We start from the raw sequence: 17,944 nt of genomic DNA, 5'->3' as shown, positions 1-17,944 counted from the left end.
CCCCATAGAAACCTATGGGGGATGTAGCCAGCGGCGGTGCAGGAGGGATCGCAGTAGGGATCGGATATTCCTGTTGCGATCCCTCCTAAATACATTTGGGTAATACTTCATATTTCCAGCCAACCTCGGAAAACTGGTGTTTTCGGGGATTTCACTGCAAAAATTGATTGATAAATGCGGCTCTAAAGGGGAATACACATGTAGAGATCTGTGCTAAGCTATTTTGCTAAGCAATTTTGCTGGTGTCAAGATCTCCCATGGGGAGCACATACACATGCAGAGATTTGTGCTAAGTGATTTTGCTAAGCGATTTTGCTTAAGAAAAAAAAGTCAGGATAATGGTTCAGAATGGGAGATTGTGATCAGTATCTCTCATTCTGTACACACAGAGAGATTTGCAGTCATTTGCTAAGCAATTTGACTAGATTTTGACTGCATGCACTGACTTGGTTAGCAAGAGATATTTAATCTCTCGGAGCATACACACGGAGAGATCTGTGCTTACTTTCTAAGCAATCTAGTCAGATCTTGTTTGCTCCGTGTGTACACCCCTTAAGTATTATCATCTCTAGTATATAATATCAGTGGATACAGCAAAGCCATTTAAAGCTGTGTGCTGCATATGCTGAACAATGATGGGGAAAATCACTGGGCTGAAAAACGCTCAGTGCATTTTCGCCCGTTTTAGCGATTTTCCCGGGGGATGGGCGGCTTTCCATAGCAAGACACTATGAAAAGCCATCCTGTCAGTAATTCCAGCAAATGAGCAGCTCGGCCAGTGATGATGTGAGATGCTCATCGCCTCCCCATGCACACTGGGCATCTTTCAAGCTGAAAGCAGCTGAAACAAGTAAACTGAGCTGCTTTCAGGTCAAAGTCACCCAGTGTGTATGGGGCTTTACAGACAATAATTGATTCTTTGCTACAATAACCTACAATAAATTGCCTGAATTGTCCGTGTGTACACAGCGGGTGATAGTGATATGCAGCCTCCAGCATCGCTATCGCCTGGACAAATAGACAGTGCAGGCCAGGGCTGGCAGGATGTAGTTAGCATTCTCTCTGATGACTGAACTAAATCTTGATGCACACGGGGCTCAGTCGAAATTGCCCGGGCTGAGTCACGTGTATACACGGGCTTTACAGTCTATAGGGAAATTGGAGGGAAACACGAGCACAGGCACATAAATTATATAATTTATAATATCACTTAACATCGTTAACTTTGCATGTTCCCACGCATAATTAATGACCCCCCTGCATCATTTGTGCTCTATGCTCAATGATTGATTACATTGTCAAGGAGGCATGCTAGCAGAGGCGATCCGATTACGTCAATGAACGATAGCGTTAACGATATTGTTCAGTGTATATGTGCTATATTGGACCTCCGACGATATTGTTAACGATATTGCTCCCAAAGCAAATTGTCTTGTGTGCATTGGGCTTAAAACTATAACTAATGTAATGTATGAATAGTCTTTTGTTAACTTGCTGCCATAGGGGCCTGCCAGTTGCAGCCATGCGATCAGGCCTGAATCGGCCCCATAGCACCCCGGAAGGTTTGATCGCTACTGCTGCACTGTCTGCCTCTATCGTATTATACCATGACAGTGATCGCTCCTGCAACGCCACAATACTCCGGGAGGTGTGTGGGCACTGGGAGGAACAGGGGCGGCTGTGGGAGTGGCTGGGGAGAAAAGGAGGAAGTCGCTGGAGTTGTCTCTACCTCCAGTAACTTTGTTTCCTGCTCCTTGTAACTCTCCCAGCAGCCGGAGGAGGGACAGGCAGATGACAGAGTACACAGCAGCACCTGGAGGCTGAGCCATGGAGGACTTTAGAACTGTGGCTTACAACATTTTCTTAGTATGGCTCTCTGTAATTGTCGTCTTTATAATGTTGCCTTCTATGTTTGGCATTTCCCTGGGGATTTCAGAGGTGTACATAAAGATCCTAGTGAAAACGATTGAGGTAAGAGCTGCGCAGGTTGTCTGCAGTTCGGTGTTCTCACTTGCCTTGGGAGGTGGATTTGTTTTTTTGCCTTTTTTAGTTTTCCACACCCAGCTACTTCTTAGCTCATGTCACTGACAGCTGATTGCAACATCGCATTACTGCTGTGCGTTGCTGGTTATAGGTCAGCCTTCCAGTAGGCAGCAAGTGCGCACACACTGCTATGATTGTATTCTCTTTATTTCAATGGGTTCAGTTATGTTTTATTGGGTAATAGACACATGTTTAATATGATACATTTAAGACTATTGTTACTTTTTTCCTTAAGCCCAAACTCGATGCATATATTGCTGTAACATTTTATAGGCATCATATGTCACTTTTGGTATCCATTGGTAATGTTTTGTCATTGGTTAAAAACGTAATAAAAACTGCTGTGGGTGTAGATTAATAGAGCTACATTGTATAATATCTTGACACCACATGGTCAACATGCATTAGATTGACAGATACATGGTTGGCAGGTACATATGGTTGAACCCCCCCCCCCGCCCCCTATCTATTTATTTATTTTATACAAATCTAACCCCTGGTGCTTAATCGAGACGTTCCCCCTGCCAGCCTAACCCTATTAATCCCCATATTTGGGCTTTTTTTTTTTTTCACCCGTTGATCGCCACAATCACGGGAAAGAGCCCAAATTGTAGGTGAATTGCATAATGCATTGGCCTTCACTGCCCAGGATTGTATTGCAGCGTGGGATTTATTATTAGGCACACGCAGGAAAGGGGCTCCCAAAGGAGCCTGACCCTGTGTTTTGTCTGGATGGCCGCTGGGGGGTGTGTGCATGAGCGGATATACAGTGGCCACTTTTGGGGAGGGTTCTAGAGGAACCATCTTCCTAGACACAATGTGATTAGTAGCCCAAAGGCTGCAATAGGCTACCCATAGGTGTGCACAGACCATTTTTTAGGGGCTTCACCATTGGAGGGGCATGTCGGTACTTGTGTATTATCACAGCGCCCATGATTTCCATCGTAGGGCATTGCATCGGTCGCATCGCATGCGATACAACCAGATTTTTCATTGTACAGCCACCCTGATGGGTGATTACTATGTTAAATGCACCCCCATTATCAACGCCAACCCCGAAGCGTGGCGAGCGGCGGCGGTAGGCGTCCTCCGGCCTTTTCATACCCCCACTATCCACGTCGGCTTGGCGTTGATTTTAGATAGTGTGGCGAGTCCGAAGCATGGCGAGGGTACGCGGATAACTTCACATGTATTCCGCGTCCCCTCGCGGGGCGCGCTGCGCTCACCATGCTTGTGGCTCGCTGCGCTAGCCACACTATCTAGTATCAACTACACGTCGATGTGGATAGTGGGGGTATGAAAAGGTCTGAGGATTCGTACTGCCGCCCCTCGCGCACTCGCCACGCTTTGGGTTGGCGTTGATAGCAGGGGTGGCGTAACAATGGGGGTACATTTAACATAGTAATCACCCATCAGGGTGGCTGTACAATGAAAAATCGGGTCTGGGGGTGCATTTAACATAGGAATCACCCATGTAAAATCGGGTATGATCGCATCGCATGCCATTGTAATCGCATGTGACGCAATATTAAAATTGTAGAGTCGGCCCCTACAACCCTCAAAAAGGGTCCCATTGCATCCCTTAATTAGTGGTATACGATGTGACCCGATGGTCACGGTGATAATACACAAGTACCGGCATGTCTATTAGCCGCCTACTGGGCATGTCTATCACCACCTATTGGGAATCAATGCAAACTAAATGGAGGGTGACTTATTTATGCATATGGGCTTCAGAATAAATCATTCCCCCACGCACACCAGAAATAGGGACATTGCACTCCAAAGGCGCGCAGCAAAAACTTACATTGTAATGCCCATTGCCAGGGGAAATTACATGCTTGTTGCTATGGGGTGTTACATGATCATTGTGTGTGTGTGTGTGTGTGTGTGTGCGCGCGGGGGGTTAAATGCTTGTTGCCAGGGGGAGGTAAATACTGTTTGCCAGGGGGGAAATATGTTTGTTGTCAGGGGGAAGGGAGGGTTTGCATGCTCGTTGCCAATTGGACTTACATGCTCATGGCCAGGGTGGGGAGGGGTACATGCTCTATGACCAGGGTTTCCTTTCAAATAGCATGCCAAAGCTACCAGAATCCGCACTTCCGGGTAGCTCTGGGCGCACTGCACACATCTGACAGACACTAGAGGTGGCATGACCTCTAGTGTCTGCTCCAAGGCAACGGCCATTTTTGGAGGGGTCCTCATCTTAGACATTGCTGAATGAAGGAAAGCCTATGGGTTGCAGACTGGAGGAGGTGATGGTGACGTGGGGGGTGGTGTATGGGTGGGGTGTTCTTGTCATAAGGGGGTGCCTAAGCACCTTATGTGTGCACGCCTATGAGGCTACCACAATCTTCTACGGGGACCAATATCCGGGAATATTAGTAAATCATTGCATTCTGGATATTGGTAAATCAGATCGCATTGCATCCCCCCTAGAAACCTACAAGGTATGCGGCTGTGTAGGGGAATGGAGGTATTCGAGATACATATGGGGGATGGTTTATATTTGTTGCTGGTCTCTGAAAACGGGTGTGGTATAGGAGCCTGACAGTCACTAGCCCGACGTCGGGATCCTGACTGCCCGGACTCAGAAGCCCCTTGCAGGCTCGCTGCACTCCCCACGAGGGAGAATAGCCGGTGGCCGTCGGGATTCTGACATCAGTGTAATGACTGTCAGAATCCCGACTGTCTGTCAGCCATCCGGCACCCCTGAAAACATGTGTTGACAGGGAAATATACACATTTATGTAATAATAAATAGGTCCCTATGCCATGACATTTATCCCTGTACATTATATTTAACTGTACATGTGGTTTTTGGCTTTTCTCCTTTCCACTGCCATTTAACTGTACATATCAACTTTTGCTACAGTAATCAACATATTGAGTAACCCAACATAATAATTTGGCTAAGCAGTGTCTGATCTGGTTAGTTTTAATGAGAGATGGGGCAGTGGTCCATTGTTGGTGACAGTGGAGGACCAAACAAATTTAACTTTTTATTAACCATTAAAAGTACTTAATATTGTACAGTTTGGAACCTGACTATATCACACATAGACATCTAAAATACTGTATGACAACTATCATTAATTAATAATTGGACAGCAATGATCGCTATCATCGCTGGGGGGAAATTTGCTCACACTGAGTCACTTTCCCCCTGCCTGGCGCTGTCAGCGGGGGGAGGACGGCTTTGCATAGCACATCGCTGGTAATACAGACTGGGTGGCTTTGAGCTGAAACTTGCTGGTTTGAGTGGCTTTCAGCTCAGTCACCCAGTGTGTATGGGCCTTTACTGAGACTAAAATGTGTAGTGTTATCAATGCAATGGGTATGCTGCTTTCAGACCGCAAAACTGGCTTTGACCCTGTATTTGGAAACGTTTCCAAAAAAGGGTCTGCCAGGTAAAACCCCTTTCACACCGCATCTCTTAAACGGTATATTACCGTTTAAGTGCGTTTTTTTTTACACTGGCAGACCCGTTTTTGGAAATTTTCCAAAAACAGGGTCAAAGCCAGTCTTTAGCGCGCGCCACCCCAGGGCTAACAAACCCCCCCCCGTGCAGCCGGTACCTCCGTTGCGTGATCCGGCACTGCAGTTGGTCGGGGAAGCACTTATGAAAAAAAGCGTCTTTCAGAAAATGGCTGCCCCATAGGAAAATCAGTTTTAAAAAACTGTCTTTCGTATGGGGGCAGCCATTTTCCGAAAGTCACTTTTCTTATAAGAAAAGTGACTTTCGGAAAATGGCTGCCCCCATACGAAAGACAGTTTTTTAAAACAGGTTTTCCTATGGGGCAGCCATTTTCTGAAAGACGCTTTTTTTTCATAAGTGCTTCCCCGACCATACTTCACTGTCGGGATCCACAACGAAGGTACCGGCTGCACGGCGCCGCGTGGGGGGGGGGTGTCGACACATGCGCGGGGGGGGGGGCGACACGCGTGGAGGGGGGGCGGCAGGGTGCGGCTCCAGTGCTGCGAATATTTAATGAGTGCTCATTAAATATTTGCTGCTCTGAATTTAGGACCCAGCTCATTGGCTGGGTCCTAAATACCGTTTCAGACCCGATTTTGATCCCAAAATACCGGGTCTGAAACGGGTAGGACCCTGCATTTTAACCGGTTTGAAAAAACGGTATTTTCAAACCGGTTAATTGGATCTGCACCTTTCAGACCGCACAGATTACCGTTTTAAAACGGCAATATACCGTTTACAAAGTGCGGTCTGAAAGGGGCAGTAGTGTATTGGGCATTGTAATGTAGGGTAATATCAAGTAATTCTTAAAGTAACGAATTTAATTAGCCCTTAGAAACAAACATGGAATAGAAACACAATCACACTGCAGTTTAAAGATGAAATAAATGCATACTGTACTTTAACCCTTTGAGTGCCAACATCTTTGTGAGAGGTGCAAAATATCTACTTAAAATGGCAGCATCGCTCACATTTGTTATATAAATTCAAATATAAAATGTGTTAAAAAAAGATTATATTTCCTATAGAAGGTTAACATTGCAGGTCATTATGATGAATTGAAAATGTTCACTTGGCATTCAAAGGGTTAAATATGTATATATTTTTTGTTAACTGTGATAGAGGTTAAAGCAAGCCTTATTACCTCTACGTGATATTCTAGCAGTTTTCTCATTTAATTTATGAATTCTGTGGTTATATTTCTGTCCATCGGGATGATATCTCACATTATGCACAAGAAGTGAAGGAAGATGGATTACTATACCTTTCTTATTTAGTATCTATAGTTGTTATGTGGGCCATACAAGCAAATCCAATGCATGAAAACCAGCCCCATCCTGGTCTGAATATTACTTGCGAAAATTTTGGCAATTGTCCAGCTGCAAATCCATACACCACTCAATCACCATCCAATTATTTTACAGTGTTTGCAGTCTGTGCCTAAACGTGACCTTGCACAAGTGTGCAATAGAATCAAGCTGATGGAGGCTGGAGCTGTCACACACCCTCACTGAAAACGCCTGGGCGTGACAGTGGTTTTTTTTCTGACCATTCCAAAAAAAAAAAAGTCCATAAACGGTGGCTTCCTGTCAGTCAGGTTGCAAGGAAATTGCGATTAGATTCTTCATAGTGTTGTTATGTTGTTTGGCCTCGCACAGTCGGGCTACGATCCGTAGGCATGTGCAATGATTTGATAATTGATGACCATGCAAATTCACACAACAGCAATAAGCACTGAATAACCCCCATGATTTTCCTCCACCGATCGGCTGATTTTCATGATCAACGATTTCTCAAGAAGCTGAAGCTTTCATGTTGTATTTTACAACATATAAAAAAAAAACGAATTTGCAGATTCAGATAATATTCCTACCTCAATGATTGTCTGTTATTACCCAGTCTTTTTTGTCACTGTTGTTTCTGTTTGTTTTGTTTTATGTTATCAATGTTTCCACTTGTAAAGCACAAACCAATTCTCTGCTATATATAACAAACTGTTAATAAATAATATTTAGGATTAGCAAAATCCAATCAGCTGACCCAGTCATCACCAGAACAGGGAATTGCCACATTAGTCTTCTAGTATCAATATTTCACATTTTGTATAAGTTGAGAGTTTTTGATCTAGTGAAGTGTAAAATAAATAAAAATTTATGATTTTGATTAGGTAAAGGGCCCCTTACATTAACCCCTTGAGTGGTGGGCTTTCTGAGGCAGGACAAACCTACCAGGGCAGGTTTGTCCTGCCCCAGAAATACCCACCACAGAACTTAGGGACAACCCCACTCCTGTAACCCCCCCCCCCCCCCAGTTGCTCACTGCCCAGTCCCTACTCCGGATCTCTGGTGTTCCCCTGCCGCTGCCCCCTCCTCCATTCACAGCAGTGATCAGGCAGGCTTGGGGATGTTCGGGGAGGCTCAGGCTCCCAAACTCCTGGGTGCCACTGGAGCAAGCTCACTTCTGTGAATGGCATGGGAGCCCCGGCGTTACAATCCCTGGGGTGGGGAGTGACAGAGTTGGCACTTGATGGGGGTGCCCTTAGAGGTGGTTTGCCAGTGGTGCACATCTGGAGGCACCAGTGACGCTAACCTACTGTATCGTGGTATGCCCGGAAATTTTCTAGGACAGTCAGCTGCAGCAGCACAGCTGAGCCTGGAAAATTTCAGAAAGTGGTTAATTGTGATAAATAGGAGCAATTCTTCATTCTGAAAATGATTTGATTGTCCCAATAAATCGTTAATGTCTGGCTATAACTAAAACCTGCACTGTTGGTGTGCCTTGAGGACCATGGTTGGGAATACCGTGTACACACGGGGGTGACAGGGGCTGAAATCGCTGGAAGTATGGTCGCAGGCGACCATATTGCCAGTGATGGGACTGTGCCCCGGCGATAAATCGCCGGGTGAGCGCTCCCGTTTTTAGCCCCCTTATGATCGCTGGTTGCAGGAGCTGATTACCTCTGCTGCTCCCCCAGCAGAGGTTCCCTTTCATCAGTGACCATCTCTGGTTGCTGATGAAAAGGAGAAACTGAGCAATATATTGCTCAGCAATGTATTGCTAGCAATATATTGCTGAGCAACATAGGCGAATCTAGAATTATGGTAATGGGTGGTCCCAGATCTAGACATAATAGCAGCGGGACCTTTGCACGGCGTAGCCGCACTGCAAAAGGGGGCGTGGCCTCATAGGAAGGAGTCGTGGCATCACAAAAAGGGGTGTGGTATTACACTTTAGACCATACACAGTAATGCCCATTACACATTTCAGCAAACTCCGTAATACCCATTACACATAAAGCCACACGCCATAATGCCAATTACACATAAGGCCACACACCATAATGCCCATTACACATTGTGCCACACATCATGATGCCCATTACATACTATATAACAAACCGTAATGCCCATTACATATTTGCCACATAAGTGCTGCTTACCTATGTGCTCATTGCTAGGGGGTTCTTGCTTGATGGCACCATATTACACATGATGCCGCACACCATAGTACACATTACACATGATGCTGCACACCATAGTACCCATTACACATGATGCCGCGCACCGTAGTACCCATTACACATGATGCTGCACACATAATGCCCCTTACACATGATGCTGCACACATAATGCCCCTTACACATGATGCTGCACACCGTAATGCCCCTTACACATTAAGCCACACATTATGCGTAATGCCCCCACATACCGCCACTTGTAGCGTCCCTTAAGCAATGCCCCCAAAAGTGCCACTTACTGTAAATTTTTATATGAGCCTTCGCTGCTGCTGCAGGGAGAGATGGAGAGCGGTGCAGCTGCTTCTATGGGGAGAGGAGCAGAGCGCAGCGCAGAGCATGCTCCCACTCCCCTCCTGTTGTCCCCTCTAGCCGAGTGGACATTTGAAATATTGTGCGCGCTGTTGTTGTGCGTGATGTCGGGAGAGCATGCCGGGCGCCGGCACCACATGATTAAAGGGGGGGGGGCTGAGGTGAAAGTGGGGAGAAGAATTGGAGCGGAAGCTGCAGGGGTGACAGTCATTGACAGCTGGGCAGAGAGCAGGGGGCTGCCCGGTTGTATTCAGAGCACTGCAGGTCACGGCTGTTTGAAATAATACCCCTTTCACAACAGAAAATGCCGGGATTTACCCGGGAATATGGTCCCAGGATCATGCAGGGACATTCCCAGGCTGACCCCTTATACAAAAGCCTAGTCCCTGCATTTTCTGGTGTGAGGGGGAGAGACAACCACTCCCCTCTCCCTTCCCCCCTTTAACCAACCAGCTATATCTTCAGAATCAACTGACCCATTTACATAAGACCAATATCATATTGAAGAAATTTTGAGTTGGCTTCGAATGATTTTGGTCCCGTGAAACTGGACTGTTTGGTTCCAGAGAAATCTGCCCTCAAAGAGCATAAACAGTCATGAAATTACATTTAAGAAATAAAAAAAAACAAAAAACAAAAAAAAAACGGTTTAACCTCAATATCCCTGGAACCAATTAACCCATATGGATCCAGCCTGGTATCAGATTGAAGGCCCAGTGATTTTGGTTCGACTGAGATCAACCTCGAGCTTCAGTGATGCTGAAGGGGGAACTGGCAGCCGTTGTACTGGGTGGGGGTCGGAATTAGCTGGTCCCATGTTATCCTATAGGGAAAACGTTCCAGCTTTGCCTGGCAGTATCTCCGGTTTCCAGGGGGCTAGAGACACAGGACTGGGCTCGTTGGAAAGCCCCATCCCTCAGCTACAAAGTGGGCTAATGGGTGGTCCGGTGCACCCCCGGACCACCCCCTAGATTTGCCTGCGCTGAGCAATATATCTCCCCCTGTACGGGGCTATAAACACTATGCTATAGCGGCCAATTATAAAATTGCACTGGACTGGATCAAAGGTAATGACACTTACACTAAAAAGTCTAGGGAACAGGCATTTAGTCCACATAAAGATTTGACTAACTTCCCTCACCTCACTATGAAAAAAATCCTCTCATCCTATGTTGAAATGAACAGACAACTGGTAGCCACCACTTACACAGAAATGCACCAAAAAATACTCCATAGATCATATTACACGCCTAAACTGAAGTTTTTAATTGGTGACTCACAAACGTCTAACTGCTTTAAATGTCAGGCTCCGAATGCAGACATACTACATTGTCTTTGGGACTGTCCATAAGTTTTGGGAAGACCTGCAAATCTTTATTAACACCCAACTGAACATACACTTCCAGATCTCAAAAGATTGGGCTTTCTGGAACATATATACGAGGGAAGATAAACTCGTGTTATCCAAGGGCACACGCCTTTTGTTAAACAACTGCGGGGAAGAAAACCATCCTTTCAAAGTAGATAGATACAACACCACTCCCACTCTCACTGATCTATCCCAGAATCCAATACCTATTTATAATCGACTGGCTGGAAACTGCAACGAACAAAAAAAAGTTGGTTAGTAAATTTGTTGATACATGGCTACCTTACATATTGACCATGATCCAAATCATGAAAGAGGCGCTGAGAAACAGTCTTAAATCAACACCCTGTTATGATATGGAGATTATTGCAAATGGTGCACCACCTTTTTGAGATACCAAATGCAAATCACACAGCATAGTATACTAATCCACAGTTTGTGAGCTGGCACGCCCCTCTACTTTCTCGATTCGTTGATATTTTATTATATAAATGGTACCTGTTTGTGTTTTTGCTAAACACTATGGGCCTTATTCTAGTTCACTCTTTCTGACAAAATCCTTCTTAGATGGACAAAACCATGTGCACTGCAGGTGGGGCAGATGTAACATGTGCAGAGATAATTAGATTTGGGTGTTATTTTGTTTCTGTGCAGGGTAAATACTGGCTGCTTTATTTTTACACTGCAATATAGATCTCACTTTGAAGTAAAACCCCACCCAAATCTAATTCTCATCTGCCCCACCTGCAGTGCACATGGTTTTGTCCATCTAAGAAGGATTTTTTCAGAGTGAACCAGAATAAGGCCCTATGTGTATATGTTTTGGACACTTTCAAGATGAACAATGTATGTTTATTTTCTATTGTGTATTGCACTCAATAAAATATGTGAAAAAAAGTACTATTACTGAATTCAGTAGAATAATACCATCAACTGGTTACATTTTCCATGAGCAACCATTAAAAAGATATTAATTTGTGGTGATGTATAAATTCTTTCAAGATGTTAAGATCCAGACTTTAGAAAGAGAAAATATGCAGTTCTCAAACAAATCTATGGTCAAGTCAAATAGACTCAGGAAACAAATATATCTGGGGAAAATAAATCACAGTATCCTAAGTTGACATAAACTGGAAGACTGTTCAGTGGACCAGTACCAATAAATGCTTCCGTCCACTAGGGAGAGGTATCTCATGCAATACCCCGCCAACTCGCCTGCCGCTTCAGGGAGTCAGGATCACATACGATACATTGTATAAATTATTTTTGCATAAATTGTATCGTATGCAAGGGCTATGGCTGTGATGAATCTTCATGTGAGGCACAAAGGATTGCTCCTCCCATCTCAGTTGCAGGAAAATTACATGCAATGTGTCACTTTTAACGTGATCCGTCGCAGCAATGCATCAGAATTGCATACAAATTGGTCATATTGCGCTAGAAGATGGCGGCCTTTAGTCGTCTTTAATTTTCTACTCTTAAGGTGGCCATACATATACAGATCGATTGTCAGATTGGGCTGGTTGGAACAAAAACCTGGTAATATCCATTACCAGGATTTTGTTCCAACCAGCCCAATCTGCCAATGGATCTCTAGATGTATGGCCAGCTTTAGTCTAGCTCAAAGGTAGATTGTTTGTAATAATTGTATCCAATACCAATTATCATCTTTAAAGCATCAGCATTCTTCTGGAATGCTATATAGGAGGTATTTAATATGAGAAATCAGTATGCAATGTACACCACTTTCACCTACTTGAGTGAGAAGAAAAGTTTACAAAACTTTTAAGGGCTAGTTCACATTAAAAGATAAGTGGTTATTGAATCTAATTCTCTCTGCACATGTTACATCTGCCCCACCTGCACTGCACATGGTTTTGTCCATCTGAGAAGGAATTTGCCTCTAAGAGTGAACTAGAATAAGGCCCCTAGTGCCTGAGGTGGACAGTTCTTGACTTGGAGTCACAGGTGCAATAAAATACAAATGCAAGTTTCAGCCTCCCCCTTGTGCACTAGCGTTTATCGGAATGCACAATTTTCACCACTGCACAATTTTCACCACCTGTGCAATCCATTGCATTGTTGGTGGTTCTGGACAGTCCCCATCACAACCACCATTGACATCACTTCCACGGCACCTATGGCAAGTGTGGCATCTCTGTCAGAACATGGGCTCTCTGAATCTGATAATGTGGAATACTTTTAGTGAACCACCTATGAAACAACCATAACCTTATTTATTTACTTATCTATTTGTGCTACCTTCTGGCCAGCTGCACCCTGGAACGCCCCTTTTCTCTTTGCATTTTTTGGCTATGGGGTGGCGTGAAAAAAAATCTTATACTCTAGGGTGTCATGATTAAAAAACAATTGGGAACCCCTGCCATATCTTAAATGTATTTGGATGTGTAGTGTATTTGCATGTGTAGTGGTAAATCTATCAAGCGTGCTAACCTCAGCATTGTCAGTGGTTTAAGTCCACCTTTGAATCAGGCCATGGTAACATGCCTATGCACATGCCCTGAGTCCAGGCAGAATGATGGACTACAATCCTGGGGCCTCAAAGTTAAGAGGGGCCCCCAGACTCTGAGTCCCAAAGAAGAACCTCCGCAGTGGCAGATGCAGCAGCCAGTGGGGTCCGACTTGGGTAATGCACTACTGGATAATTGATCCCATGAGGCTGTGCTGAAGGGTCAGAGGAGCATCTGTTGAGCTCTGATTGGCGGAGCTCATTACATGCTCCTTTGACCTGTGATCAGCAGCAGAAGCTTCATAGGAGTGACATACTGAGGCTGTGACTGCTGTTTTGAGTACATGGTGGTATTATGTTGGGGCAATAGAATTTAGGATGATGTAGATTTCTACAGTTGAGTGCGTGGGGGGTTGCTTCTTTGTGACATAATGTTTTTGGACTACAGTGTGGCATAATGTGTGGGTGCTGCAGTGGGGGGGGGGGGGGGGGCTTATAGGTGCCCATATATGGTACAATTATTGTATGCAGTTTGGACTCTATCACATTGCATATGTTTTGCAATGCAATCTAGTACAAAAAGCATGTGCAGCGCATACTTTTTGTGCGATGTGATGTGATGTGCGTAGGAGAGCGCATTGCATCACACCCGTTAAAGTATTCTGTTGCCTGCACTGCCTGTAGAGCATATATTTTCTTGAAAGGGAAATAGGCCTCAGTTTGGATTTCCCTGAAGATACATTTTGTAAGTTAAATTAAGGAAAGACACTTCTTCCACTGAGAACTGTGTTAAATGTAAAAATTGTACATTTAAGTTGGAGTATATTAGGTAACCGGCATATTTCAAAGTTTACATTAAACAGATATCAATGTAATCAGGAAAGATGATTAATATACAATTCTGAATTCTATTATTATCTATAAAGATTTAATAATTGGTTTGGTCCAATTTTTCTCCTAATGTTGAAACAAATGTTTGATGAACTTTGAACAAGTATAATGAAAAGTGTATCATGAAAGATAAAGAAATGTTATAAAACCTCAATTGAACATGTGGTGGATATGAACACAATACATGGAGCAAAATATTTAAGAGTAAAGTAACAGGAGAGATTAAACTAAAAAAGATAGAAAAGGAATAGAAGTAAGAAGAATGTGAGTACTACAATAAAAATAAATAGATGTAGGGGGATGAGGGAGGGTTCAAACCTGAGGTGAGGAACCCAATTCAAAGATTTATTTTGTGTTGAAGTGTAATTAGGGTTTTAAAACAACATAAATGTATATTACCAGGGGGAATTATTAACCCTTGCTTAAGACTTTTTTTTTGTAATTAGAACCATCTTTATCTGGTTCATAATGCCTGGTGGTTGTATATCTATGTAGTTATTCCATTTGACAAGGAATGAATGTAAATATTTTTCCTTTAGGAAAGAGGCTTCAATCCACTCCATTTTAAAGAGGTAGAAAAGTTTTTTTTTTCTAGTATTCGTAACCAGGGACGTAGCTAGAATTTTGGCCCATAGCAAAATTTTGAAAGGGCTGCCCCAGCCCCCCCCCCCCCCAATGTAACTACAATGCCTCCTAGGAAGAGAGAGTGTGGGGAGTGATGCTACCAGGAAAGAGAGGGCTTCTTGGAAACAGAGGGAATGAGAGTGTGAGCAGGAGTGAGAGCGAATGTTGGGGAGGGAGGGAGGGAGAGAGAAGCAGGGGAGCAAGAAATTGAGAGTGTCAGAGTGAGAGCGAGAGATAGAAAAACAGCGCCAGGTAGAGAAAGGGGAGAGAGAGAGGGAAAGTGTGATAGAGGAGAAAGAGAGATAGAGAGACTAGGTGCAGAGAAATAAACCGCCTGATTCAGGCTTGATCGGACAGGTGGAAACACTCGCCGAGGCATTCATACTGATAGGTGGTAGCAGGGGAATGCCCATTGTTTTATGGGTGCTCCCATAAAAATTATGGGCTTTCTCCTGCGAACGCAAGCGAGTCGATGCCTACTTGGGGCAGGCTGCTAATGGCTCATGACATCAGTGCCCGCCCCCTTTTTGTCAGTCTAGGCTGAATAAAAGTCAGTTTAAACTGACTTTTATTTCCAAAGAGGGGAGAAATCAATCGATGGTCACGTATTATCTCCCCTACGGCTGCATGCGATATGTTCCCATACACATCCCCTTGCATGCTACTGGAGCGTGTTCAGTGGGGCAGCATTGACCTGTTGGCTAGGCTGTGAGTATATGCAGCCTAGCGAACAGGCCTGAATCAGAAAGGTCAAATAATGGATGGGTGCGAGAGAGTGTTCAAAGGGTGCAAGGGGAAGAGTACAGGGGAGAGTGACCCCCCCCCCTCAACATCCCCTCTCTATTAATCAGAGTGAGTGTAGGATAAGGGGTGGCTGGAAAAAGGAGTGGGGGGGGGGGGGGGGGCGCAAGAGCAAGGGTTTGAAAGGGTTCTGCTTGGCTTTCCCCTGGCAGTGGCAGGTCTCCCGGTGCACTCACACAGCACCTGCCTCTTTTCACTGGTACTGGGCTCCTCTGCTCCGGCTGCCGGGTTCTCCTGTTACATTGTGCTGGGCTGTCCTGCATCACGGTGCCGGGCATTCCTGCTCCCAGTGATGGGTTCTCCCATGTTGGACTTCATGCTCATCGACACCAGCCACTGGGCTCTCGTGCTCCCCATCGCTGCTGAAAGGAGATGCAGGATGGCAGCTCAGCCACTGTCTATGATGTAATATATATATATATATATATGTATATATATATATATAAAAAAAAGGAAAATAAATAAAAAAGGTACAGGGGATTGGAGACCCCCAATTCCCCGCGCCCCATAGTAGTTGCATCCCCTGTACCGTCTACAGTTACGCCACTGGTAGTACCATTCACAAACATATACCTAACAGTCCTTGCACATTGTAAAAATGTTATACATGTGGTGTTCTATTGCCATTTAGTTATTCACCTATCTACAGCTATGACTTTTTCTTCAAAAGGAGGCGACCTGTAGTGTGTTAGTACCTTGTAGTTTCCTTAACAGTCACTTGAATTTTAAAGAACCCTGAGAAATGTTTTCATAGTAACATAGTTGATGAGCTTGAAAAAAATAAAGTTCAACCAGCTTATATTTGTAAATGACCTAGATAAAGTAACTACCAATTTGTTTCCAACCAGAATCCCTAATGGTTATTATCAGTGGCGTAACTATAAATTTTGCTCCCCCCAAGCCAAAATATTTTTTGCCTTGACATAATAGTGGAAATACACTACAGTGCATTTCCCCACCGAAGTCGACGGCAATTCCCCAACATCCCCCCCCCCCACCCCCTTGAGCTGTCAGGGATCGGAGCAGGATCGCAAGCAATGTCGCCGTAACATTTCACCTTGGTGCCTAACATTGACTTTCCCGCTTGGCAGCCTAACCCTATTAATCCCCATAGTTCCTAACCCTAAAAATGCTGAAAATGTGTTGACTTTTTGATTGTTGTCCTTTCAACTGGATACCATAGGAGACTATGGGACCTATTTATGATAGATCGCATATTCAATGCAATCTGTGCAGGATCTTAAGGCCTCCCTACACTCTGACAACTTCCATTTGCTAGTGATTCCCCCCTTGAGCCGCCCAGGAGGATCATGGGCCATTATAGCGGCATGCAATGCTATATATATATATATATATATATATATATATATATATATATATATATATATATATATATATATATATATATATATATATATATATATATATATATATATATATATTTCTATGGCCATTGTTCCCCACTATATGGCATCGCATGTCCCGCAAAATCGCATGCGATTTTATAGGGTGTGCGATGCCATGACATGTATACAATAATATGATTGTATGTCCCAAAAATAGGTTTAACGCACCCCCCACTATCCACACCACCCCGAAGCGTGGCGAGCACAGCGGAACGCGCCCTCCGACTGTTTCATTACCCCGCTATCCACGTCAGCGTGGAGTAGACTTTATATTGTGTGGCGAGCGCAGCGAGCCACCAAGCCTGAAGCGTGGCGAGCGGATTACTTTACATGTATTCCGCATCCCCTCGCGGGGCTTGCTGCGCTCGCTCTATATATAATATCAACTCCGCGCCAACATGGATAGTGGGGTAATGAAAAAGTCAGAGGACGCATTCCGCCACTCCTCGCGGGGCTCGCTGCGCTCGCCATGCTTCGGGGTGGCATGGATAGTGGGGGGGTGTGTTAAACCTATTTTTGGGACATTCAATCATTATTGTATAACTAATGTCATGGCATAGCACCCCAGAAAATCGCGATTTTTTTGTTGTTGTGGGAAGTGCGATGCCATGCGATGAGATGGGTCTGGGCACATAAGAGCAGTGAATAAATTAATGGAAAAATCGCATGCGCTTTTGCGGGAGATGCGATGAAATGGCCTGGGGACATAAAAGCAGTGAAATAAATTAACTATAAAAAAAAAAATCACATCGCATGCCACCAAAATAGTGGTCGCCGTGCTAGGAAACAAGTACCGATCTATCTATTGCGTGCGATATATCATATGTGATCCCAGTGGTATCCGGACTCATGATAGATTGACTGTAGGTCGACAGTCATAAGGTCGACCACTATTGGACGACAGGATGAAAAAGTTGACCGTCAAAGGGTCGACATGAGTTTCTTTTCAACATGTGCCGACATATGGTATTTCATGCCCTACCACCCACTACAGCACGGAGGGAGAATATAATAGTGTGCTGAGCGCAGTGAGCCA

General features: G+C 44.5%; 1 protein-coding gene across 1 annotated transcript in view; it reads left to right on the top strand.

Annotated features, from left to right (window-relative positions):
* Positions 1 to 1,700: 1,700 nt before the first annotated feature.
* The window catches only part of GPAT3 (glycerol-3-phosphate acyltransferase 3), a 57,055-nt gene continuing 40,811 nt past the window's right edge, over positions 1,701 to 17,944 (top strand). Inside the window, exon 1 of the mRNA XM_083176662.1 lies at positions 1,701 to 1,971. Within this exon, the coding sequence (XP_083032788.1) occupies positions 1,828 to 1,971 (144 nt within the window). The 5' untranslated portion in view covers positions 1,701 to 1,827. The remainder of the gene's footprint in view (positions 1,972 to 17,944) is intronic.

The sequence above is a fragment of the Crinia signifera genome, chromosome 1, assembly GCF_055691185.1.
Source record: "Crinia signifera chromosome 1, ASM5569118v1, whole genome shotgun sequence".
In the NCBI taxonomy this organism is placed as follows: Eukaryota; Metazoa; Chordata; class Amphibia; order Anura; family Myobatrachidae; genus Crinia; species Crinia signifera.
This window is presented reverse-complemented; position numbering and strand designations above follow the sequence as displayed.